The 25,425-nt window shown below is 38.3% G+C and overlaps 1 protein-coding gene across 9 annotated transcripts in view; it reads left to right on the top strand.

The window, feature by feature from the left end:
- The window catches only part of COBL (cordon-bleu WH2 repeat protein), a 164,619-nt gene that overhangs the window by 45,407 nt on the left and 93,787 nt on the right, over positions 1 to 25,425 (top strand). For 5 of the 9 annotated variants that reach the window (XM_065667729.1, XM_065667722.1, XM_065667721.1 and 2 more), the window contains exons 3-7: positions 5,116 to 5,326; positions 6,089 to 6,317; positions 8,370 to 8,414; positions 10,758 to 10,852; positions 14,202 to 14,285. In XM_065667729.1, coding sequence (XP_065523801.1) covers positions 5,116 to 5,326; positions 6,089 to 6,317; positions 8,370 to 8,414; positions 10,758 to 10,852; positions 14,202 to 14,285 — 664 coding nt within the window. The remainder of the gene's footprint in view (positions 1 to 5,115; positions 5,327 to 6,088; positions 6,318 to 8,369; positions 8,415 to 10,757; positions 10,853 to 14,201; positions 14,286 to 25,425) is intronic. The other 4 variants (XM_065667728.1, XM_065667730.1, XM_065667725.1 and 1 more) reach the window with 3 other exon arrangements.

Here is a 25,425-nt window from a genome sequence, read left to right as displayed (position 1 = left end):
AGCAACCAAAACGTTCTCTTGGTTGTTCTGTGAAGGTGCCCACTTCTCTCCATTGTCTGCATGACAGGTCTAGGCCCCTGATTTATTAAGTTGCTGCTTGCGCTGATTATCACCGGTGCCTAACCCAGGTAGTAGGTATTCTCCCCCAGTTCTGTCTTGAGCACTTGGAGTGGAAAGTTAGAGACAAGTATCAGGCACTAATAGACACCTGTGGGAAATGGAAGATTGTGGAAACTGAACACTGGTTCATGTTTTTAGAGATGTGGAATACAACAAAAAAAAAGTAGTGAAATGCGTCTGAAATATTTAGGGGATGATCTGTCTTAAGTGTCCAGGTTTGGGTGAAAGTCCAGGCATTCTCATCTTTTTGCACTGTTTTGACATGGCGAGCTGGACAGCTACAAAGTACAATGATAAGCAGAGGTAAGCGTTTAATGATGAAGATACTAGATTAAAACAAAGAAGTGTTATGTTTAGTTTGAAGCAGGTTTGGGAGCTAGTGCAGGTAATAAACTCTTTTCCCTGTTCATTCATTTTATCTATGGTGATATCATGGAAGGACATTTCAGACAAATTCTGTCATTGTTTATAGTGCTATAAATCTTGAGTATTTTCATAGCCACCATAAAATGTGCATTCTGCAAAATCTGTTCTTGAGTACCCTGGGTAAATAGCTTCTCTGTTGCAGAAAAGCTTGTAAAACCTTGCCCTGGGCATCATCATAATGAGAAATGATTCTGTAATTTCAGGAATTCAGTTCACAGAAGTACACTAGAGGATGTTTGCAAATAGCTACTGTAGTTAATTAGTATCACTTAAGGTTATTACAAATGAACCAAGTTAAAAATCAAAAATTTATCTTTCAATTTGCTTATTGTTTGTAAGCAGAGCAGTATGTTGTTAGTCTTACTTTGCTTTTTATAAAGAAAGTTCCTATAAATATCAGCAACAGGGTAGAAAATTGTCATTAAATTTCCTAGAAAAGTAGTTCAAGAAAACAAGAAAATGTGTGCTGTTTAAAGGCATTTTATTGTAATCTGGAATTTTAAAGTAGATTTATTTATAAAAGTTAACTCAAGCTGACAGTCTCTCTTTATGAGTTTATTGCTATCTTGTAACAGTTTATTCCAGATTTTGGAAATATGTAGTATAGCTCAGTATTTAGTGTATAAACTGCTGGTTGTGTAGGAAGACTTCTTATCTTTCCATGAAGTGCCTGCTGTGCTTTGGAGCATGAGAAGATAATAATGACTATTTTCTGTTTTTAAATGAAGATAGTGAAAACATCAAAGACTTCATGTCAGCCCCTTTACACTACCGTTTCTTTTCCAGTCACTTGTCACTTTAGATTGCTAATGTGTGTTTGGCATTGACCTAAATAAAGAAGATTCTTCCAGTTTGAGATTTTTAATGGACATTTGTAGCATGAAAGTTGAAGGTAAGAGGAAAGTCAGTGTCACTTGATAGAGTACAATTTATCCTACATATTTATTTCCTAGATGTACAAGGCTGTATTCTAAAATAGATCTCTCTGTGTGATCTAAGGAGATCAGGCCAAGCCACACCCAAAACAACGTGTTTGCTTTCTGCCCCTTAAACTGTAGCTGTCTTTTCTCAACAGGACACAAGTGGTCTGATGTGCTCATACTTCATTGTGACTTCAGCCTGATAAATGTTGCTGACAAAGTAGTTATTCTTTACTGTCCAGAATTAGTGTTAAATGTCAAACAGCTTAGTAAAGAATATGAGAACAGAAAGTACTCTCCTTTGCTAAAAATAGTTGTCTGAATATTAAATTGGGTTCATCCTCCAGTTTTATTGCTGTGCTGGAGTATTTGCATATCAGTCATTATTGTTTGATGTCTGTCACAGTGTTTGGTCTCTCTAGCCAAAATTTCAGCAACATTTTATGAAAGCAAGAAAGTAATGTGTTTCTGAGTAGTTGGAGAGGCAGGAGGCATTTAACTTACTCATTTTGGCTTTAGAGTTAATCCTTTATGATCAGACCTGCCTGAATTTTTAAAAATAATTACATACAAATAAATATAAAAAAATAAAAATACCAGGTCTCAAAAGCAGGTTAAAATAAAGTGCAGATAAGTCTGGAACAGGATGGAAGCAAATGAAGGAATGACTCTTTTGCATCTTACAAGAGCTATATTCAGCCCGAGGTTAGAAAGAATAGTTGGTCTGGACGAGTAGATGGCTCAGTACCATTCTCTTGCTGTGTTTAGTGGATTTCTTCTGTGTGTGGCATATACATAGAATTACTTAAAACGAAACTTCTATTTAAAATCAAACTGTACAGGAAAATTTTTCAAGTCGATGAAACTGAAATCTGATATAAGAATTAAGTTTGTTGCAAGGACTTCCCATACCTCTTACTTCTCTGGAAATGCATTAATTTTGAATTATGTTTGTAGAAATCCTCTGTCTCCCTCCTTTCTCTTCCCTTCTTCCCCACACCCAAATTTTTTTCTATCCTTTTGAAGTTTCGAGGAAACTATTTTCCCAAATTTACATTTTGGAAAGAGCATGCTATTCACTTTGAAGTTGTTTCAAAAGCTTCAGAGATACTGCTTAGTTTGTACTCCTGAATGGTACAGACGAAGCCTGGGGATGCTTCTCATGGAGCAGTTGCGTGTTGTGAGCAGCATGGCTCAGGATGGGATCTTGAAGACTTCCTTAAGTGTTATATTTAAAACACACCTGCTGTGTTATCAGCAGTAAGATGAAACTTCAAATTTGGCTGGATTTTTAAATTGTTCATTGTCTGGAAAAAGATTGTTCAACATGGGTGATTGTCTGCAACTTACTTTCTCAGGTGGCTGGTATGGATTCTAATCTCGCAGTTGTACTGTTGCCGCTGAGCATATTTCATAGTTTCAGTGGAAGGTGCATGGAATCAAACTGTTATTTTGATGAACTATATTTACAAAAAAGTGCTGATCTTTTTTTAAAAAAGTGTTCTTAATAAAGTAGTTTACATGAGGCAAGATAACTGTCCAAATTTGCATGAATTATCACAATATTATGCGCCACAGAAATATATTAACATTCCACTTTAAATAGAAGTGTCTAGCACATAAAACACCATGTATTGCGGTTCTGACAGGTTATTTGCTTTTGTCTGAAACAATAGTAATAAGGCTGGGGGAAAAAAACACATGCAAATTTTAGTTTAAACGAAATATGTCTGTAAACAGACAAGCTAAGATCTGTATCAGGCGGACTGACACTTTTTTAAATGCTGACTGCTGCACAGCTGAATGAATATTCATGTAAATATTGGTGTAGGTGGGGTTCTCCTATAGTTTAGACTTAGAAAGTGTAAATGTTTCTTTTGATTTGTGGTATGTTACATGAATTGCACATGGTTATGAAATGCAGACATTTGCAACTTGAGAACAGTGCCAAAATAAGTTATCACAAAGTGACCTGGTACAGTTTCAATTTAGATACTACACGTTTCTATTTAGATGCTCTCTATGTTAGCAGTTACCACAGTGCTCTGTTTTTCTGAAGCCTCCTATAGATACTAATGACGTGTTTTCCTTGTTTGATCTGCAGTCATCATCTTCTCACTGCCTTCTTGTTTTTTCAATGCAATCACCTATTTCAGAATTTCCACCCTTGGCACTTTTTCAGCTCACACTGTGTAACTCAGTTAAACTTGAAATAGGTTACTGTAGAGAAGATCCTTTCTTGTCTCATGAGTGGGAAGAGCTGTCACCTACATATGTTTTAGGCTTTCAGCTGTTAATAAGGGACTTCTTTTGTTTTCCATTCATGTCATCTTTGCCGTTAGCTCTCCAGGGTTCTTCACCAACTTACTGAGCACTTGTTGGCCAGCAGCATATACATAGAAGAACATGGGCAGCAGCAGTTTCTCAGATGCCAACAGCTTGCAGTTGAGGGGCAGTTCTTGAATTACAGGTGTAATGGTGGTAGCCAATGACCTATGAAAGATTTTGCATCTTTGGCTTTTGCTTGTATTTTGATTCTGTGTACAGTTTTTCCAGTTTGCACATTAGAAGAGATGCCAGTTCCTTTGGCAAATATGCTGGCTATGCACTTAGTTTCACTTCTGCTAGAAGAAAAATATCTCATGTAGATGACAGGCTTCAGGTATGGCTGGTAAATATTTTGTTCTTCAGTTTATAATGTGTTGTTGATGACAGGTATTAGTTAATGAAACCAAAACATTTCAGAAAAAAACCTCCAGATTTATTAAACCTGTTTTCTCTGATCCTGGATGGAATTTTAGGAAGGAAGATTGAAAAAAAACACACCCTTGGTAGAAGAGGATTTCTGGGGTGTGTAAGAACATGGTTCATATCTTGCTGTGTCAGGCAGTATCAATCTTCAGTGAATGTTGAGTTAGTGACATAAAGTGGAGTACCTCCCTGCAGAGGTGTGGAATAAGAGAGAGGCAGCGACTGACTCTTAACTTCATGGTTTAAGAAGCACATCTGCAGTAAGAGTTCTTGATGATGCGAATACTTGAAACCAGATGTTTTTATGCTAATATCCTTACCAAAATAAATATGGAAAGGGTCACTTGTACTTAGAAATATTGCTGGGGTCAAATGGATTCAGGGAACTCAAGTTGTAGAGCCAGAAAAAAAAAATCCTGTCTACCTTTCGTTCCAAATTTAAATGTTCCATTTTGAGTTGTGCTATGTGCTACGTGATAGTTCAAATCTAGGTAGAGTTTACCATACTGGGAGCGCATCACATACTTGTATCTTGTCTTCATGTACAAGAACAGGGTTTGAATTGGAGAATTTAATGCATGGATTTAGCTGTTAAGATGCACTTTGTCTGCTTTTGGCTTATATTTGTTAGTACTATTACTGGCACTGTTTTCTGCCTCATAGCGAATACTTAATTGCCAGCTCATAAATGCACACTGAAGTGCAAGTATATTTAATTCCTAACAATTTATCTGATCTGTTTAGCATTTCAAAGCATTAGCACTGTTCCCTCCCAAAGATGGCTAACTAGTGACACATCCTCAGCTTGTGTTGTCTTTTTCTCCCATCTTAAAAAGCAGGTAGATTTTTTAGCTACTGCTTTTTCTCACACTAACGGTAAATGTTTTTTTCTGTACAGTAAAGCTGTGATGGATCTCCTGGTTGATCTATGCAGCCAGTATCGCTTAAATCCATCCCAACATAGCCTTGAACTGAAGTCTTCAGGAACCCAGCAACCTCTGAGTTACAAGCCAAACACTTTGATAGGAGCACTGGACGTAGAGACGGTACTTCTGAAAGAGAAGGTTCCTGAAGAGAAGGTGAAACGACCTCTGCCAAGGGTCCCCGAGGTTGGTATTCTGTAGGGCTAAAATGGTGCAATGAAACATTATTTCATTCCTATGATTTCAGGCAATTCTTCCAATTTTTGCATCTTCAAACCACATGGCAAACGCTTGAGATTGACTATAACCTGCTTTCCTAGCATAACTGGTCTCAGTGCAGTCTGGCAGGTGACAGTCTGGACTCCAGCATTTAGACAAAATGTTACATTGCATGTCGTTGAATAGATTGAAATCTGTTCTTATAAAGACCCTTTATTAAAGACGGTGGTGATTGAAATTTGCAGTAGTGGCTGAAGTGAGGGTTGTGAGATTGTATGGTGGGAAGGTAGGGTTTTGGTGGTATTTCGTTTGCCATCCTTTATTGAGGATAGGGGAAAAGACTTACTGCTAAAAAAGGTATTTCAAACTCTTGTGAAGATTCAGAAGTAGCCATTTTCCAAATATGTTTGCTGAATCAGTATATGTAATTAGACTGCCATACCTTTCAGAGTGATACTTGTAAACATTCACAGATTACATCTGCCTGATTCCTTTTCCTTATTTGCCGCTTCTTGTGAGTGTCTCCTTAGTGACAGAGGAGTTCTGAGATTTATTTTTTTTAAATTTATTATTCTTTTAATAATATTTTTAATAGCATGCATGTGGGATAAGTTTACCTAGGAGTCAAGACAATATGGAGGTCCCTAATGCCTTTCTCACTAGATCTCACTAGAGAAGAAGCCTAGCCATCACAGAGGGAGGGCTGAGAGTTTGTGTTTGTTTCTGCAGAAATCCGTGAGGCTGGTAGTGAACTACCTGAAAACGCAGAAGGCTGTAGTTCGAGTTAGTCCGGAGGTGCCTCTCCACAACATCATCCCAGCTATTTGTGAGAAGTGTGAAGTCAGTCAAGAGCACATTGTTCTTCTGCGAGATGGCATCACTGGGGAGGAGCTGGAGCTTACCAAGTCCTTGGAGGAGCTGGGGATAAAGGAGCTGTATGCCTGGGACAGAAAAAGAGGTGAGCTGAGACTGAAAGCAGTCACTGCAGGGAGGCAATGTGCTAATAATATGATAGGCAACTTAAAAACATTTGTGCTCTTGTTGCTTTGGGGCTCAGGTGAAACAGCAGAGTGACATCTCAGTCCTGAGAGCTGCCTGACTTTGTTCAGTGAGCCGTGCCCGGAGCGGCAGGCAGGACAGCAGTGTGCCCAGACATCCCTGACTGCTCTTGGGCCTTGTGCCAGGCTGGGCTGTCCCCTGGCAGGGTGCAGGTTGGCCTGGGGCAGGGCAAAAGGAGGAGCTCTTCTACCTCCTAGAGCTGCTGTCAGTACCGGTGTGTATAACACGGGGGCCTTGTCCAGGCAGAGCTGTCACCTACCCGTGCTGTGAGTTGGAGGGGAAAAAAAGCAACATGCCATAGTCATGGCAGCTGCGGAAGCTGAGAGGCAGAGGCAACAGACTAGGGTTTATGAGAAGCAGGCTGTGGACAGGTTCATAGACAGTTCCTTCAAGCAGCAAAGCTATTGACGGTTTAGTGAAGAGGAGCTAAGAGGTATTTGTATTTAAAATTATGTTCTCTCATTTATTCATTCTCACTTTCTATTCTCATAGACGATATTATAGCTGCAGCTTCTTGGACTCGAGTTTTATCAGCCTGATTGTGTATTCAAATAGCATAATTATGCCATGTGCTTTAAAATACACCTGCTTTAAAAATGCACTTCAACAAGCGCTACTTCCTTTGAGGTCAGAAAGTGATATTCATTAAAATTGTCTCCTGCAGTTTGTCTCTATTGATATCACTTCCAGCACAGTAAATGTACTTATTTATTGTTTAGGTAATGTCAGTCTTGTAGGTGCTGAGCAGCAGGCTTATTTTTTATTTATATACTTACTTATTTATGTTGACGTTCTGTCTCTTCTTTCAAACTCCTTTAGTAAGTGACAGTTTTATCTCTATGTAAGTCAAATGAACTTAGACTTGTAAGTAAACCAAATGTCTCCTTTTCTTTTGAATTGTTAGGATGGTCAAAAAAGTGGCTGACAACATGTCATAACTCAATTGCATGTTAGTTTCTTAAGATATGTTTGCTGTAATTAAGCTAGCCATTTTGGAGCAATGTAGTGAACATGCTGAGTATTCAACAGGATTCATTCAGCATAGTTCAAGGACAATGTCTAGAGTAATTACCCTAAGCCTTCCTTAAACTCTTTTCCTTTAAAATGAAAGCGATGGTGTATATATACTAGTGCAGTATTGGTCCTCGAATCCAGTTGTAGCCCATGCAGTCAAAACTAAGACTTTACCTCAGTGCTGAATTTATAGCAGAAAATTATCTAAATTGCTTTCTGCATCAGCTTTTATATATATATATATATATATATTATTCTTTTTTAACCTTTCAGTATGCCTTTCATTATAGTGAAATTCCCCTTATCCTGAGTATATTTCAGCCTTTTCTGCCGTCCTCTTTACTTTGCCCCATGGTGTCTGATGAGAACACTGGTAAATACACATAAAATTTACAGAAAGTTTCCTTTGTTCCAGCAAATTCCTCCTTCTGCGTTCTCATTTATAATCTCCAAGAGGGATAATTCCATTGTTTTCAGCAGCCGTTGGTGTGAGTTGTGCACTGAGTAGATGTTCAGTCTGTTTAGTTATCAGAACAGATGGATTCTTAAAACACATTCCCACTGGCAAGTAAGGCATCAGACATGCTGAAAGCATAGGCTGTGCTTGTAAAAGCTGGCTTGAGAAAAGCCTGGGCTCGTTATTCTCTTCCCTGAAACCGATATACCAGGGGCTGAAGGAATATTAAAAGGCAAGCTCTGCTGCCACCTGCTTACGGAATTCGATTTAGCAGTTGAAGCAACTTCACAAGGGAATTAATGCAAACGCTTCCTAAACTGCTTATTGGAGCAGCTCTGCAGGTCTATTGTCAGTCAACATTTTTTTTCTGTAATATTTAGGAAAACAAGCACTAGGAGTAATTAATGAATATTGTGGCTTATGAGGCGAATTAAACTTTAATATGTCTTCTCTTGTCCTTTCCTTGCCTGCGTTTTCCAGTTCCTCCATCCAAAACTCAGTCTGAACCTTCTCTGAACTATAGAGGTACAGTACAATGCTGCTGAGGGAAAACTGTCTTTCCCTTCACACTGTGTTTAATGTGGGTTTGGTAGATGGATCTTTAAGAATGTTGCGTAAAATGCTGTAGAGAAACAAGCTATTTTAGATCTGTGTTGTCTTTTTGCAAAGTGTTGTTTACATGTCTGTGCTTTCGGTCAGAAAAAACAAGCTTCTGTGCCTACTGCTTCTTCAATAATTGCCATTAAAATGCCAGCAATTAACAAGTCCTGTCATTTAACTGTTTTTTGTGGTATGATGTGTTTCTTTATAGATTCCAAGCCTTTTCAGGTTACCTAAAGCCTGACTAGTTGAATTTCAGAAATACTAACATTTCAGAAGTCTCTCAGGTTAAAGATTTATGTAGTAGCAAATACATAATATTTTGAGATCTACGAGATCTTCCACTGAATTCAGTTTACATGCAGTGAAGCATTTTAGTATCAAACTCATGTATATACTTTTAATAACTCTGAGTTGATTCTGACTTCTGAATTGCTGTGGTAGGTGGGGTTTGATTGGGTTGCATTGGTGCTTCTGCTTCTATTTAAACATGAAATGCATATATCCTTTCCATCACTAAGTATGTTATAATATATTGCTCTAATTATCCTCAAGAAAGGTATGGTTTATTTTTAATTGGCTTTACTATTTTGCATCACTAGTAAACACAACATAAAATAAAAGTGTAGATAACTTCTTTAAGTTTTCAGGAAGGAAGGAATTCCACTAGCAAGCACATATTACCTGAGGGCCTGTTATCTCTTGGCTTCACTAGTGCCAGTACTTTTCCTTCTAATCTTCTGTCATTACCTGTTTTGGCTTCTTCTTGTACAAAGCATAGTACTAGAGAGAATATCTACTGTATTTATTTAAGAAAAATTGATACAGATTTATAAAGGTCCCTTGTTTTGAGATTATAGGTTATGAATTCCAATCTGTTGGTAGTACACGATGTTCAATGGTAATATTGATGAACAGCTGCTATTGACATAGCTTATGCCAGGCTTTCATCATTATTGTTCATAGGTGAAGACTGTGTAAGAGAATCATGATCCACATTTAGTTGCAGCCCAGCTCTGAGCAGAAAAACATCAGTTGCTGGTGAATGAGTATAGGCAGCACTAGGATTCGAGGAAGGTATTAATTTATTGCTGTATGTTTTTTTCAGTGGAGTTGCAGCCTTTCTTAAGGATAGTTTCTCCTTATTTTCCTCTGGGTTCATCACCTTTACCTTTCTGCTGTGCTTTGAGCTACTGTATGTTCTTAACACCTTCTTAGTACCTGACATTGTTGATATGCAAAAGTTATTTATGTGAAAATCATGTGCTTTGTGTGAAATGAAAATCAGTTAACGGGACTTCTGGGATGAGGTGTTCTTTTTTGTGAAATAAAACTTTATTTTGTGTCAACAAACAAGTCATTTTGCATTAGCTTCCTAATTGCTACTAAAAAAAGCAAATATTTACAAGAGAAAGCAGTTTTTCTCTGTACGTTAAACTTTCTGTGTGCTAGTGGGATACTCTGATACTCTGCGAGCCAGGGAGAAATCTTTATAGCATTAATGTCCACTAAAAGAAGTAGGAGAACTTTACAGTCTGTACATTGAATATCAAACCAGTGGTTGTTCCCTGTAATGCATGGTTTTACCATTTTGCTTGGCTCGTGTGGGGGAAATTGAAGGGAGACTAAACAGTCTGAGAATTCATTCAGTCCCTCAGCTAGTTCAAGGAGGACGTGCATATTTGAGCACTTACCACCTGAAATGCATATAAACTCACATGTCTTTTCCATCCAGAACTGAAAGCATCAAGGTGAGAAAAGGAGTACAACCAGCTGGCCTAAGTTGTAAGGAGAACCTTTTTTCCAAATAAAAGGTCTTTTTCCTCTTCCGGAACTTTATCCAGATCCATGTGGAGAGTCTTTCCATGAACTTCACTGTGCTAAGTCAGCCCTGTGAATTGTTAAGGATACTTAACCATCAATTCACCATTATGTTTTTTTGAAGGTCTTTGAGTACTCCAAGAGTGTTTAGTGAGACATCTAACCAGCAGCTCTGAAGACTTAGGAACTTTTGTCTTCTAATGATTACTAAATTGTGATTGAAAGCTTACTACAGTTTATTAAATTATTCAATTATCCTCCATTAGATTTCAGAACAGCAAAAGTTTGATGAGAAAGAAAGTGCAGGATCTGCCATTTACTGGATAATTCAGTTCATAACATCTCCAGTTCATAAAAACACAGCATTAACTCAGGATGTTTTAAAATTCTGATCTTCTGAATCTTTATTTCAGAAACGTAAAAAATATTCCATTATAATTGTTTCAGAACCAAGTCGAAAGACTTCAGTAAGCAGTGATGCAATAGAAAAAGAAAAGACAAGACTTCTGGGATTGTTTAATGCTGATAGAAGAAGCAGCAAGGTAAGTATTCAATTGTGTACTACCTCACTACAGTGAATTGTTTTCAGATGTATCATGTCTGTGGGTGATGGTGTTTATGGGTGAGTTTTGTCCTCCCTCCCTCCAAGGAGTAATCTGTTAGCAGGTGCATAAATGATGTTTAATTAGTGCAGCCTGATGGAGATCTCAGCTGTTTATTGAAGCAGCCAGTCACATTTACCATTTACTTTTTTTTGTTAATGCTGTGGGTTTAGTAGGTGTTAACAAAGGGCAGGAGTTTCAAGCAACTTAGGTCCACTTCATAGTGCTCGGATTACAAAATATATTTATGAAAGAACTGATATAATACACAACAATTATGATATCAAGTAGAAGTGTCTTATTAACTCTACTGTCTGTGGATGATAGTATGTTTTATGCATTTGTGTCTTTAGAACTTCTGTGTAGTCATGCTATTGCCATCTCCAAATCTATAAAACCAAATAATCAGATGTAGAAGAAATAACTTGCAGTACTAAACTGAAGTATTAGTATCTGATGGGGCACATAGGCCTTTTTAACTTTGTTTTTAATCTTGAGTTGGAAAATTAAGAAAAGAAATTTTGTGTAAAACAGTTCTCTGCTGTTAAGGTGCCTTTATGAAAAAATTGTCAGTCATCACAGAAATTAAATACAGAAAAACTTTTTAACTGAAGAAAAACACCAATGGACTTTTGCGTTCATATTTTTTGCATCCTTCACTAAAAATTTCAGTGTCAACTGATTTTGGTTCTGAAGTATTCCATACTCTAGGATATAAAAGTAAAAAGGGAGTTTTCTTCTGTCTAGTTTTAAAAAGCCCTCCAAGGCTTTTGAAGTGAAAATATAAAATGTGTGCCTGATCAACTGATGCTAAGAAACACATGTTTGTTAATGGACCACCATTTCATCTACTCTTCCAGTCTTCTCAGTCGTGTCTTTAAAAATGTGAAAACTTCCCAAAATCTTTATTAGTAGTCTGCCTTTTTGGTTATGATTGAATTTGGAGTGCTTTTGCAGGGGAATAGCTTTATGGACGCTGGGAATTACTGTGTTGAAAAATCTGATCTGCCATGAATGCTCAGCTATTCTTAAGACCTTATAAAGGACACATGCAAACTGTATTCTATGAGATAGGAAGTCAGTCCTTTTCAGAGTGTTTATCCTGTGTACTAAAATTATTTCCGCTTTAGAAGGAAACCAAGGCATAACTGAAGCAGTAATGCTGTATCTGCCTGGAACAATTGGGTAAGCAAGGGAGCTCAGCTTGAACGTCTAGAGCATGCTGCAGGGCTATAGTTTCTCTGGACGAACTGAATATACTACAGCACGCAGTTTCTGAACTACAGTTTGTTCTCTGATTCCATATTCCTAAACTTTGGTATGAGCTGTGTGCTCTTGGAGTTCTAACTCCCGATGCAGCTCAGATTTAACTTGTAAAAATATATATGCTTGCAACCTTAAAAAAATGTTGCTATGAAGCATCCCAATTCTGTGGTTACTGCAGTGTGTTTCTCACACCTGAGTTCAGAGTGATTGTCGAAAGATTGTAAACTCCTTTTTTTTTTTATTATTCTCTTCTTCATGCTTGTTAATCAAAGACAAAGGAGGTGATACTCTGAGGATTTTAAAAATATTAATTTTATTAGATGCCAAGGATATTGAGGATTAATTAACAAGTTACAAGTAGTATTTGACCTGGGGAAAAGTAGCAACTGTGCAAACAAGTGCGTGAGCTTCTAAATCTGAGCTAAAGGTATAAGTTTTTCTTGCTACTAGTTCTGACAAGTTAATTGACTTTTCTTGGTCATTCCTTTTTTGGACTCTTACTTTCAGATGGCAAATACTCTGTAGGAAAAGAAACTAAATCAGTCACTTGGTTTAGTCCAGCAAGGATGTCATTGTTACCTTTTCAGTACAAACCTCTAGGAGTTTGAACCCAAATAGGTAGAAGGGTTACTGAAAACTGGAGAACAGCGCAGCACACAGGAGCTAGCAGATGTTAACTGGCCATAATACATCTGGCTTGGTACTGCGGAAGATTTCCAGCCAAAACAGCAGTGAAACTGCTGAACTTAACAGAATGAGGGCAAATTAAATAAGCTCTTAAAAGAAGGATCTGGTAGGTTTATGAAGGGATTATATGATGGGAAGCCCAGTGATTTCAGGGCACTGAAAAATAAGGCTCAGAGCTCCTAAACTCTGCTCTTCACACTTATTCTTACATTTTTTACTCCTCCACAAGACAAGTTGGCTCCTCTTGTTTTATTTTCTTTGTTTGCATTAGCAGTGATGCTTTCTCTCTGTGCGCCTGTATGCGGTCATGCATAGTCTGTGTTTTAGAACTATTTGATAGCAAGAATTGTCCGAAGTCTTGCACGGTAGTACCACTGCAGAGCTGCAGGCATTTACAAGGGGAAGGCAGTTTTATTTTGCAAGGGAAGAAAAACATCAGCCCGTGTTGCTAAGTGTCCTGGATCAGGTGTCACTGCATGCTACAGGCCTATGCTCAGATTTCCATGCCCACACAAATGCTTTCTTTTTCAGCTAACTTCCTGAAAGCAATAATCGTGGTACGACAATATACTAGATCTAATTTCTTGAAAGAAACTCTGCTATATTGTAAAAACATTGACATAAAATGAAAGCAGAGTTCTGTTCTCATGGTTGATACAAATTTCTTGAAAGTATTTCTTTGGTTAACTTTATACTGGCAGGCTTAATGCCAGATCAGGTATCATCTTGTTCTCTCCATTCTAATTTTATGCTGGATCAGTTGCTCTCTGTTTTCCTGCAGCTGGCATAAAAACCATAAAGGTGGCATGAACTCTCTATCTTTTTGATGTGAAATGTAGTCATGTGCCTGAGGCTATACCCAAATCAAATTGGCACTGCTAAGCAATCCAGTAGAGCAGAGGTCCTGTGCAGACAGTCATGGGTTGTAGGCTTAATTAGGTAGGGTATATGGTAGTGCACAGAAACAGTCCCATCACTGACAAGGGTCAGGAAAGAAGTTCTCTGCTTGTTCCTGTCTGTCTGTGGGTATAGCAGAGACTTAGGTCTGGTCCCTGGTGATACACAAGTTGCTAACTACCTGTTTTTCTCCTTGCCCAAGAATTGTTCTGTTTCTTTGTATTCTTGTTCTTAAATCTTTCTGCTGATGGATTTCTTAGGGCCTTGCCTACATCAGAGAAATATTTCAGACTACTTCCAAGTTTCTCGGCAATCAGTTACAGCACTACTCAGAGTGTTTGTCTTGGTTCTGTGATGAGGTTTGATGCTTTGCTCTGGCATGGGTTTGCTCGTTTCTTTCCTTTGCTGCTGCTGTGTAGGATACTTGTTTGTGTTGCAGACAGAAGAACACTTGGGGATGAACAGAGATTGTGGTGAGGAGGATGCTTTTAGTTCTGCATCTACAAGTGAAGGAAGCTTGGATGTAAGTACTAACACAGCTTGTAGATGCTATTGCATTCCAATTAGATCCTGCAGTTTAAATAAACAAAACCCACTGCTATTCCTGATGCTTGGCCAAGTAGAAATAGCTTACTTCTTAGCTGGCTTAGTTACGTGAGCACACTGTTCATGTATCTTGATGAAGTTAAAATGCAATGTGCTGTCTTCAAATAGTACTTGTGAGCTTCACTATAAATAAAGTTTCTTTCAACACTAAATTCTAAGTGGTTGTGAGCAAAAGGTATTTTAACCAAGGATGTAGGTGTTGTGACTGTAAGACAGTGACAGTACTGCATGTTGCAAAAGTATGTTTGCCTTATCAGTGACATTTAAAGGGAGCTTTTCTTTTATAAAAACACACCTCATACTTATCTCTTTGCATGTCTTCTGCAGCATGGCAGCATTCCATTTGTTTCATAAGTAGGTTGGAGGTGGAGAGTACTTTTTTTTTTTTTTTTTTTTAAATACTGGAAATAACAGAAATCATTTTCCTGAAGTATTTCAATAAGTTTTGGGCCACTGAAATCCTGTGAACCACATTTAGGAAGTTTTTTTAAGTGCCTGACAGACTACTAAATTGTGAGAATTTAGGTATCTTCTTAATTAAAGAAGTGTGAATCCTGAACACCTTTGTAAGGTTGTTCTGGTGGATTGGTAATCATAATAAATGGCGTGTCTTTTTTGTTGCCTTTTTTAATTGCTTGCCTTTTTGTTATCATACTTTAAAAACCTGGAGAAGACTCTGTTGATGACATGATAGAAGCCTGAAATATAAGGTTCAGGTCTGAATCCCCCTTTCACAAACAGGCATTTGGAAAAGTAGTGCTGATCTGCAAAACATTCAGCCAACTAGCTACAGAAGAAGGTGACAGAAAATTGTGGAAAAAAATAGAAAAGTGAGAGAAAAAATCCCAGATAAAAAGGATCAATAAGTCAAAAGGGGGAAATAGATGGAGAAACGATTTGCTGTGAGGTTTAAAAAAACCTAACTTTGCAAATCTGTGAAGACTTCATAATGAAAGAGTACTGAAAAGGAAAGCTGCTTATGACACTAAAAATTTGGGTAACACTATAAAGATGAATGTTTAGAGAGGCAGCTTTGTTAACAGAGTCCTACTAGAAGGTGATGTGAGTAATTGAAATATTCTAGGTTAAAGTATAGAAAATTAATTAGAAGCTCTGCCAAAATAAAATAATCTTGTTGTTTGTATTCATTGCCATTAAACGTTAATCTCAATATGTTGATACCCAAGTACTAGAAGAGGAAGAGGAGGGATTCCAAGTGAGGATACGAAGATAATGCAGATAGCCTGAACTAGCTTTTACACTAGTGTTCAGTGCTTTCCTCAGAAAAGAGGCATCTCAGTTCATTTTTGGAGGTAATCTTAATGGGCAAATCATAAATGAAGATCTGGGGTTTTTTCCTTTGATGTTGATGGAAAGTTTTCATTACTGTCTGGACATGGAACTGTCTCCTAAAGGCGCAAGTGATAAGGAGCAAAGGAATCTGTTTTCTCATTATTCAGTTACATGAACATTCCAGAGATTTAATTCTTTTCCCCTTTGCTCTTAAGAGCAAATAATCTTCGAAAACAATGTAACCCTTTTGTTCAGTGTTGACATCTTTCACTCCTGGCTTGACACCTTTATTTGTATGAGCACTGATCCTGCTAAGACGTAAGTGCATACTTAAATGAATGTGTTGACATAGTTCCATTTTAACTTAGTACTATTCTGTTAAAACTTGCAGAAGATGGATAAATGTCTTAACAGGATCCATTCAGCACCACAGAAGGTCCTTCATTTGAACAGGCTAGATGGGCTTCAAGAAAAAATAATTATGACTTCTTAGATGTAAAACTCTAAAATACTGTAAACTAGGCGTAGACAGTTAGCATAGATAACTTGTGTTAACCCAAGTTAAATTCAGGTGGAAATGCCAATGGAAGTACTTTACAATTTTTTAAATTCAGTTTAGCAGTTCCATATGGGCTAGACTTTGAAACCCTTGGTCATTCGGAGTAATTCTTTATTCCACTTGCTCAAAAGATATCCTCACTTACTTCAATGGAACTGAGTATCCTATTTAAAATAAGTGGTGTCTTATGTAGCCATATATGTGAAATACACGTTTAGAGCTGATTATATAGAGTCATAGAATAGTTAGGGTTGGAAAGGACCTTAAGATCATCTAGTTCTAACACCCCAGCCATGGGCAGGGACACCTCACACTAAACCATGCCACCCAAGGCTTTGTCCAGCCTGGCCGTGAACACTGCCAGGGATGGAGCATTCACAACCTCCCTGGGCAACCCATTCCAGTGTCTGACCACCCTTACCGTAAAGAATTTCTTCCTTATATCCAATCTGAATATAATATAAATAATAGTAATATAAAAGTTTCATTGAGCTGGGATAGGACTTTGGCAAAATGTCATCCAGTAGAGTCCTCCTCTTTAGTAATTTCATCAGATTTACTTTCTGCTTACTGTTTTGTGTCATCTGAAAGTATTTTGCATTCGTTGTGCAGGTGTCAAAGCCAAAGTTTCATATCTGTTTCTGAAAAGAAAGTGGTTTGCCATTGCCTTCAGTCTCTAGTGCCTGACTGTATCAGGAAAAAATCTTCTTGCCTGTAAGGAAATAGGCAACCTGTGAAGTAATACTGAGATAAGGGCATTTAAATCCTTTCCTCATTGTTACGTGGTGGTGATGTGCACTGAATTGTAGAAAAAAGTAATTATTCCATTTGGGTATTGACTGGTGTTTTTTGAAAACCGGGGGATATGAAAGAATATGTCGTGGTTTAAACAAAGTCAGCCATAAACCGCACAGCCCATCCACTCACTCCCCCCCTTCTTGCCCTCCCCCTGCTCCTGGAGGGATGGAGAGGAGAATCGAAAAGAATGCAACCCCCACGGGCTGAGATAAGAACAGTTTAGTAACTAAGGTATAACACAAATCACTGCTGCTACCACCAATAATAATAATGATAAAGGAAATAACAAGGGAAGAGAATACAACACCTCAGCACAGGCAACAGATAACTCACCCCACTCCCCCCAGCCGAGCACCGACCGATACCTTGTCCAACCCTGCAGTCAACTCTAGCCCTTCCGGGTAACTCCCAGTTACATCCTGGGCATGACGTGCTGTGGTATGGAATACCTCTTTGGTCAGTTTGGGTCAGGTGTCCTGTCTCTGCTTCCTCCCAGCCTCCCCTCGTCCCTGGCAGAGCATGAGGCTCAGAAAGTCCTTGGCCAGACCAAACATTTGAGCAGCAACTGAAAACATCGGCGTTATCAGCACTGTTCCCAGGGCAAAAAAGCAAAACATAGCACTGCACTAGCTACTAAGAAGGAGAAAAATAACTGCTACTGCTGAACCCAGGACAGAATAGAATAAAGGTATAAGAAATAAGAGATCCTTAGTATTTATTCAAGGACAAGTTATATTCAGTTTTTAACCACCAAACCATTCTCAGTGCCATATTTTCCTAATTATTGTTAGAATTATTAATGCTTCTAAAAATACTTAGGATTGTTGATGAGGAATCAGATTTTCAAAATCAAGATGGGAAAGACAACACTTAAGCTTGAGGTGAAAGGACATTTACTCACAGTATTAGCAAAAATAAAGGTGAAAAAAGAAGAATTTGTTAACACCTTAGAGAGTGTAAAAATGCAAGAAAAGAATTCTCCATGATAGTCCTCAAGAGTGCAGTAGTTCATTATACCATACACAAGATCTGAAATCTAATGGAGTACTATAAATGAAGCAGAAATCTTTTCCCTTAATCTGTTTCAGTTTTGTGCTAAGCAGATGAGCTTTATATATGGATTAACTTTTCACAAATCAAATGCTCTTGAAATACACTGGTGTATAAGCACAACATACAAATAAAGGAGTTGGAAGTTGCAGCACAGTTAACTGTGTTCTGCTTTTGGTTTGCCAAAGACAGAACTGCAATGTAAAACAGCTGGGGGGGGTGGGGGTGGGGGGTGTTGCAGGAATTTAACTCATCTTTGCCGCTTGGTGTCACTATCCTCAAATAGTTGATCAAGATGAAATCGGATATTTGGAACGCAGTACTAAAATTAGATGTTTTTATTTTGGGGGCCTTCATGTTTTCATAAATCAAGACCAAAAAACACATCCCAGGTCCTGAATGACGTGTAGCTCAGAAGTGGACTTTGTTTATATAATAAATCAGCTTGGGAAAAAATATTTAGAAGTACAGCCAGGGACACTTATCAGAGGATTTGGAACTTCAGCGCAAAGTCTTATCGCACAAGGTTTCCTTAGTTCACACAGGGCTTCAGCACAGCAACGTTCGAGGATTTTCATCAGGACCATTTCTAAAACGTCTGGTCTTCAGTAATTGTTTGAATGTAGGTGGTACTCGTAACACAATCAATGAACTGAAAACGAGGCAATAGTTCTCTGCTTAATGAATCTGTCATGGCTGTTATTATACATGTACATAAAGAAAACTGTCAGGGAAAAAACCAATGGCATTTTAAATACCAGTTTCAGATAAGTTTAGGATATGTGTATGGGTTTGTTGGTTTGGTGGGGTTTTTTTTTTGTTTGTTTGTTTGTTTTTGGTTTTTTGTTTTTTTTTTTGGAGGGGGGTATTTTATTTTCATGGCACCTGTATAATTGCAAAATCATGTTCCAGAAAAAAATACTAATGTTCAAAAAAAGTTATCAGGACTTCTAGTGCATTAGTAACCTTGGCAATCACTTCTTAAATGGTGGGAACAGCTATTTTCCCTATAAAGGCTTTTAAAAAATTTATTTACCTTTTCAGGGCCTCATTTGTCTTAATGTACTCTTAACTTTTATGTCCTTGTTGGTGGCAGGACATATCATTCATGATAAACTTTCCCAGTTCAGAAGTGGCTGGAAAATAGAATCAAGTACAGTTTCACAAAAGCTATCGAAAATGTGATTTCCCTTTACCCATGTCAGGTCCCAGGTGATCAGTTAATACCATCTACTGTCCAGGATTTCACCTCACATGGCCAGGTATTGTTTAGGGCAGTAGGAATGAGAGTACTACCCATGTCATCTAAATGGAAGTTAACAGTCATCTACTTTTAATATTGTGTTGTGTCTAACAATCCCATTCACTTCAGATTCCTGTTTTCATATTATTGCTTCTTGGTCTCCTGGCAATGCTTAGGATGATGTTGTTTATATGTGTTTATTTGTACTAGCAGGGTCAAATCCAGTTCTGTTGTGTTTTACCCAGAGTTATCTATGTACACTGTCAAAGGCGTAGGTTGTGATCTGGCCTTGGAACAATTTTGCTTACTGTGGTTTTGTTTGCAAAACATGAATTTCAACAAACTGAGTATGGAGAGTTGTCTAAATACGAAGTCAGACTGGTCTGTACCCCCCGGTCTTTTGTTACAGCATGCCTGTAAACCCTTAGATGCCAGAGGATTCCACTAAGGAAGATACAGGATAGTTACATAGTTAAATGTTTTCATTTGTGCAGCTGTTTACATAATTAGAAGAAAAATAGATTTATTGAATACCAAATATCCCAGGATAAGGTTCACCATCACCGTAGAGTTACTTTTATTTTGAGATCCTGTGATACTCTGAGGAAGAAAAAAAAAAAAAAAAGAAATCACTTTACTACTAACTTTCCTTGGTAAGAAGAAAGGTTTGCCAAAGCCAACTGGCTTGGGACTGGGATTCAGAGAATTCCGGTAGCAGAGATGACAGTAGTCAACTTTTCCTCCTTGTCTACAGAGGGCAGGACAAGAATTGCTTTATATACAGCAGTGAAACTTTAACTCAGGTTTTAGAAAGGGGAGAAAAATCTGACTGCATGGAGGATTCACAAGGGAGCAGGTTATTAAAGAGACTTATCATCATGTAATCTGTAGAACTTCCCAAAATATCTAGAGGATGAGCTAGACATACTTGATTCTGCCTTGGAGCAGAGGGATAGACTAGGTGAATGGTGGAGGTGCATTTCATCCAGATTATAGCTGCTGAAGATATGTAGCTGTACCCCCCTCCTTTTGTGGTGTACACTTACAGGATACGAACAGTGTTTGATCTTGTGAATCACAGGTACTTTCACATAGTATATCTTCAGATTCTTATTGTATATGTGATATACATGTATGTGATATGTGTTACATGTGATAGGAGAAGGCAAGACCTTGTTTTCAGTGGTTTCAGTGCCACCAGACTTCAATCTCTTGCTCCAGATAGACCTCATCAAAGAGAAGGTCTGTGGAGTTACTGTTTAGAAAATTAAAAAAAAAAAAAAAAAATCATCCCAGAACCAGCTGAACTACTCTGGCTAAAAAAAAAAAAAAAAAAAAAAAAAGGGGGGGGGGGGAAGCCTGAGGCAGACACCTGGAATGGAAAGCCTCAGCATCTATGGTTAAAGCATGGTAAAGTTACCAAGCTATTAAAACCAGTATCTGGTGAGGAGACATGTCGGCTGACCCCTGTTGTCTGTTCTGCTTAGCTTGTACTACCACAAGATTGCCAGCTTCATGCATTCAAAAATCACTTGTCAGCTCTTGCCCTCACCACACAAAAGTGTCTTAAGATCACGAGATTGGAAAACAAATCATTTAGGGTGGACTTCCCTTCCCTGTGTTGACTTGTGAATGCTGTTTGTAGAGTTCCCATTTCTAGACATTTTTTTTGCAACCATGAAGGTTTTATTAAAATCAAAAGTTTTTCAAATAGTTATTGGTTGCCAGAACCTTCATCTTTACATAAAACTGCATGGTTCAGAAAAAAATCACTACAACACATTGTATTCAAGTTGCTGCTTTTTAAAAAGACAACTTGTAAACTTCAGTTCCTTGGCTGTTTTTTGCAGAACATTTTGAAGAAAATACACTCATGAAATGTTCTGAGATGTACAGAGAGAAATGGATAACGTTGAATTGAAAGGGTTTGGGTCATACCTGCAGAAAGAACTGGGCACAAGTACGCCTGGCAGTGACTGCTTTAAATACCCAGCAGTGTGGGCTTCTGTTGGACACTGGATCTAAGCATCCCGAAGTCAGATTTTCCAGGCTTTCAAACCAGTGAAATCTGCACAGCAGGAGCTGCACGTTAAACTCTGCACATCCTCTGTGTCTGCTACCTGCCTCTACTCAAGATTGAAACCTTGAGTCGGCTGCTAGATTTAGGCTTTTAAAGCTTTTACTCTAAAAGCTTACCACCTACCGCTGTTAGCCAAAATGTGAGAGTGCCAAAATGTGAGCGCGCCAAAGTGTTAGAGCGCCAAGTTCAGTTCTCTTCTCTACCTTTAGAGATACCAGCCGATCTTCTGTCTCTCTCAGAACCTTTATTGAGAGATCTACTTCCTCCTTCGCAAAGAAAACCAGAAAAGTTGCTGTGCTGGAACAAAGCTGTGAGGTATTCTTGATGTGGGAAGCACCCTTTTGTGAAAATACCCAAATATTCAGTGACTCAGAAAGAGACAGCAAGAGCAAGCTGAACTATTCAGACCAGTAACGAAATAACTGCGGTGGCAGCTCTGGGTTCCAGTGCCAGCGCCGGAGATGTTTTTGTATGTTTTATGCTAAGCAGATGTTAGATCCAGCAAACAAGTAGTCCCTGAAGCCAGAACTGGGGGAGCCACATGACTTGCTGCCTGCCCAGTTGAGTGTCCTGATCTCAGACTCTTTCTAGCTGAATTTATATTCCTGTCCTAGAACAGAGAATAATCTTGCTCTGCTCGTGAGAGGGGGAAGTTTGTTTTGTCTCAGCTAGAAGAAGGTTTTGAACCTGGATTTACTATATTCTTACTGAATCATTGAATTTGGGGCAAGGGTAGGACAAGAGAGGAGAGAAATACCATTGCTGCTTTTTCTAGCAGTTATAGTTTTTGTGCAGCCAGGTTTCTTAGTTTTGCTTTAAGTGCACCTATTGGATCCAGGTGCTGATGAAGGTGGAGAGATTTGCCAATTTTATGGATCCCAGTGGATTTTAGGCAGGAGATTAGAAGCATAGTTTCTCAGCAGTTTTCACACTCGACAGAAGCAGAATTCAAGCATCAGAATGGGAGTAAGCGTATCAGAAGGGTATGTGTCACAAACTTATTGAAGGGAAAGCACAAAGTAGTGTGAGTTAGGGAGGCCCAGCCTAACAAGAGCGCAGTAAGTTAGGCTAGTGTGAGGCAATTCAGCTCCCAGTCCTGGGTTGCATGGCATCGTTCTCCATACTGTGGATGTACCTGATTGGTCTGGCTTAAGTTGGCTCAGATATCTCCCTCGGATGTTTAATTAAGACCTGGTGACACACCCTTAACCACCCAAATCCTTTAATGTCTGATTCATCTTTTGTAACTGATTTCACTGAAAAGTTCTGGAAAAAATAGAATAAAGCAGCAGCTAATAAGAGCAATGGCTTTTAATTTGCATTAATAAAAGAACATTAAAACAAAAAAACAAAGACAAACTTAAATTCCATTTGAGTTTTTTGTAGTGACATCTCAACCACTCAGGCTTTGCTTTCTTGGCTTTTAATATTACCAGAGCCCCTTAATAGTGTATAATAACCTTGTAATACGTATTCACTCGTAATTCATTCAGTATGTTGTTCTTAGTGTAACTGGTAAGCATGTAGTGGTGTGGAAAATACCACCTTTAAAGAAATGTTTATCCCAGGATCAGGCTTTTCTGCCTGATTGGATAAGCAGAGATGTAGTTCCTTAAAAAAGTCTTTCACATATTTCTGTGTACGCAAAATGCTTTTTATGTTTAAGTTTGGGATGGTCTGGGAATGAGTCGGGGAATTACTAATTCCACTGCAAAGTCCATTTCTGCTTTATTTAATGATGGATGTCCAACATATTTCTTGTAAAGCTTTCAAGTATAACCACTGTAGTGAAAGGATTAGTGTGTATTTATGCTAATGCCCTTTATTAGGTGAAATCAGAAATGGCTAATTGTATGTCATGGGCTCCATATTTCTAATACAATGGAAACTTTTTTTTTCAGACAGTAACACCTGTTTCCATAGAGGCATAATTTGAATCACATATAACCATAGATTTATTATATTAGTTTAAAATCCTATTAGCATACGTAGATTTTTAGATACAGTGGAGATTTTCAACACCAGTTAAGGTATAATTTCTTTCTTTTGCAAGCAATTTCTGAGGCATGAGCACTAATAGGATTTGGTTGTTTTCCAGCCTCTTCTGCGGACAGTGAAGACTCGATTTCATTAAAAGTAGTGGCAAACAATAACATTTCTTTTAATTAGATGATCTCACGATTTCCACACATATTTGTTCTGCGCATTATTGTTCGTTGGCAAAACTTTGCTGCTTGGTAGCGTGTGAAACCATATGTCTCAATAACATCTTATGGCAGGTGAGGGAGGATTTGCAAAACAACATTTGCTGACAGGACACAATGCATTTCACTTTGATGGGGAAGTTTTCCTTAGTGAACTTTATGGCTTAGTTTTCTCATGCAAAGTCAAACCTATGTGAGGCTTAGTGGGCCTTGCAGGTCTCTCTTTAACTCAAAGAGGAGTTGTGTGAAGCCCAGTCTGACTAGCACAAAGTACTGTGTGTGCAGCTCATTTCTTCATCACTACTATAAGACCTTTCAATGCCTGTAGCACGTGTTTCTGTTTCACATTCTTTCCACTTTTCTAACAAACAACTGTTAAATCGGATTTTATTGGTCTTCTATGTGCAGCTCAAATGCAGATCTTCCCCTTTGAGGTTAGCAGAAATGATTACAAATAATTTCAGACATGGCTTTTTCACTAACTCTCCAGGGTTTAATATTTCATTTTAATTTTCAGCAGCATTTCGGGATGCAAGCTGAAGAGGGGGAAAATTGACAAATAGCAGTCAGTCTTCTTAAAGACTTTTACAACAGCATGAAGTAATAATACTTTCAGTCAGATCCACTTTCTTCAATTATTTTTTTTTTTTTTTTACTGTCATTTACACTTTTGAGCAGATCTCAAAATATGCAGAGAAACTAAGGAAAGCATTTCTGGGTTTATAAATGGTCAGCTGGAAGGCCAGAAGAGAAAGCAGATCAAAGCAAATAGCTGGAGGTAACCCTGCAGAGTTCTTAAATAGGTGAGTAGCTGTAGGCGTTGGACCCACTGACTTTTTCAGTGTCATACCAAGCACCTGCTTCAGTGTTTTGCTGGTTCAGTACCTCAGTGACCTGGGTGAGAGCACCAGGTGCAACCGATGTCTAGGACGTGAACTATGTAGGCAGCTTCTCAAGTATACTGACATGGCGAGATGGAGAGATTGCCAGTAGATTTATGACTCTTAGTACTTGGTTCCCCCACACTCCCCTCCTCCAGTTATAACGCTTTTTCTTTCCATCCCAGGAAAGGCTCAGGTACACATCTTGATTTTGATCTTTCTCAGTTTCAGCACAGAGGTGGTGTGATTTCACTGACTCTAAATGGAGCTTGTTCTGATTTACAGTTGTTTGCATAGGACAAGAGTCAGCCCATTAAAGTGCACTGTGGAGGTTTGCCTTATAAAAACTTAATGGCAGCAGATTTGACAGAAGGGGGAAGGGAAGAAGAAACATTTAAGACTATTTATTAATCAAGAATTCCAGGAGTGAGGCTTTTCTTGCCTTGATTCTGGCAAATGTACAGATGAGAGATACTGTGCAGGGACTGTTTCTGCACAAACAGAGAAAGCCCTTTAAATGTAAACATTTGAGCAGCTGGCATGGGAGATTAGTGCAGCAGTGGCGGGAGGGGGGTAATAGTGGATAGTGGTGCTGTCTAAATTTAACAAACGTTAAGCTAGGTCCTTGTTCTAGTTGAAGGATTACAGGTCAGAAAGACAATATCAAAATACTAGCAATTGTACAAGACAGTCAAGGTCACTAACTAGTATTTATTTAAAACAACTTGCCTTTCCAAAGTTGTGACTCCCCCAAAAAGGGAAAAAAAAATGTTTTGGGAGAAAATGTTCTATGCAACTGGCTTGAATTAAGGAAAAAAACCAAACAAACCCCACATTTTATTCTGTCTATGGAAAGGCAGTGCTTTGTGACTTCTTAATGTTTTTTCTTTAGACTGTGAACTGTCTTAATATAATTTTCTACTTTTAATTTCCTGTGGCTGAATATTAT

This window comes from Lathamus discolor, chromosome 2, assembly GCF_037157495.1.
Source record: "Lathamus discolor isolate bLatDis1 chromosome 2, bLatDis1.hap1, whole genome shotgun sequence".
NCBI lineage: Eukaryota > Metazoa > Chordata > Aves > Psittaciformes > Psittacidae > Lathamus > Lathamus discolor.
This window is presented reverse-complemented; position numbering and strand designations above follow the sequence as displayed.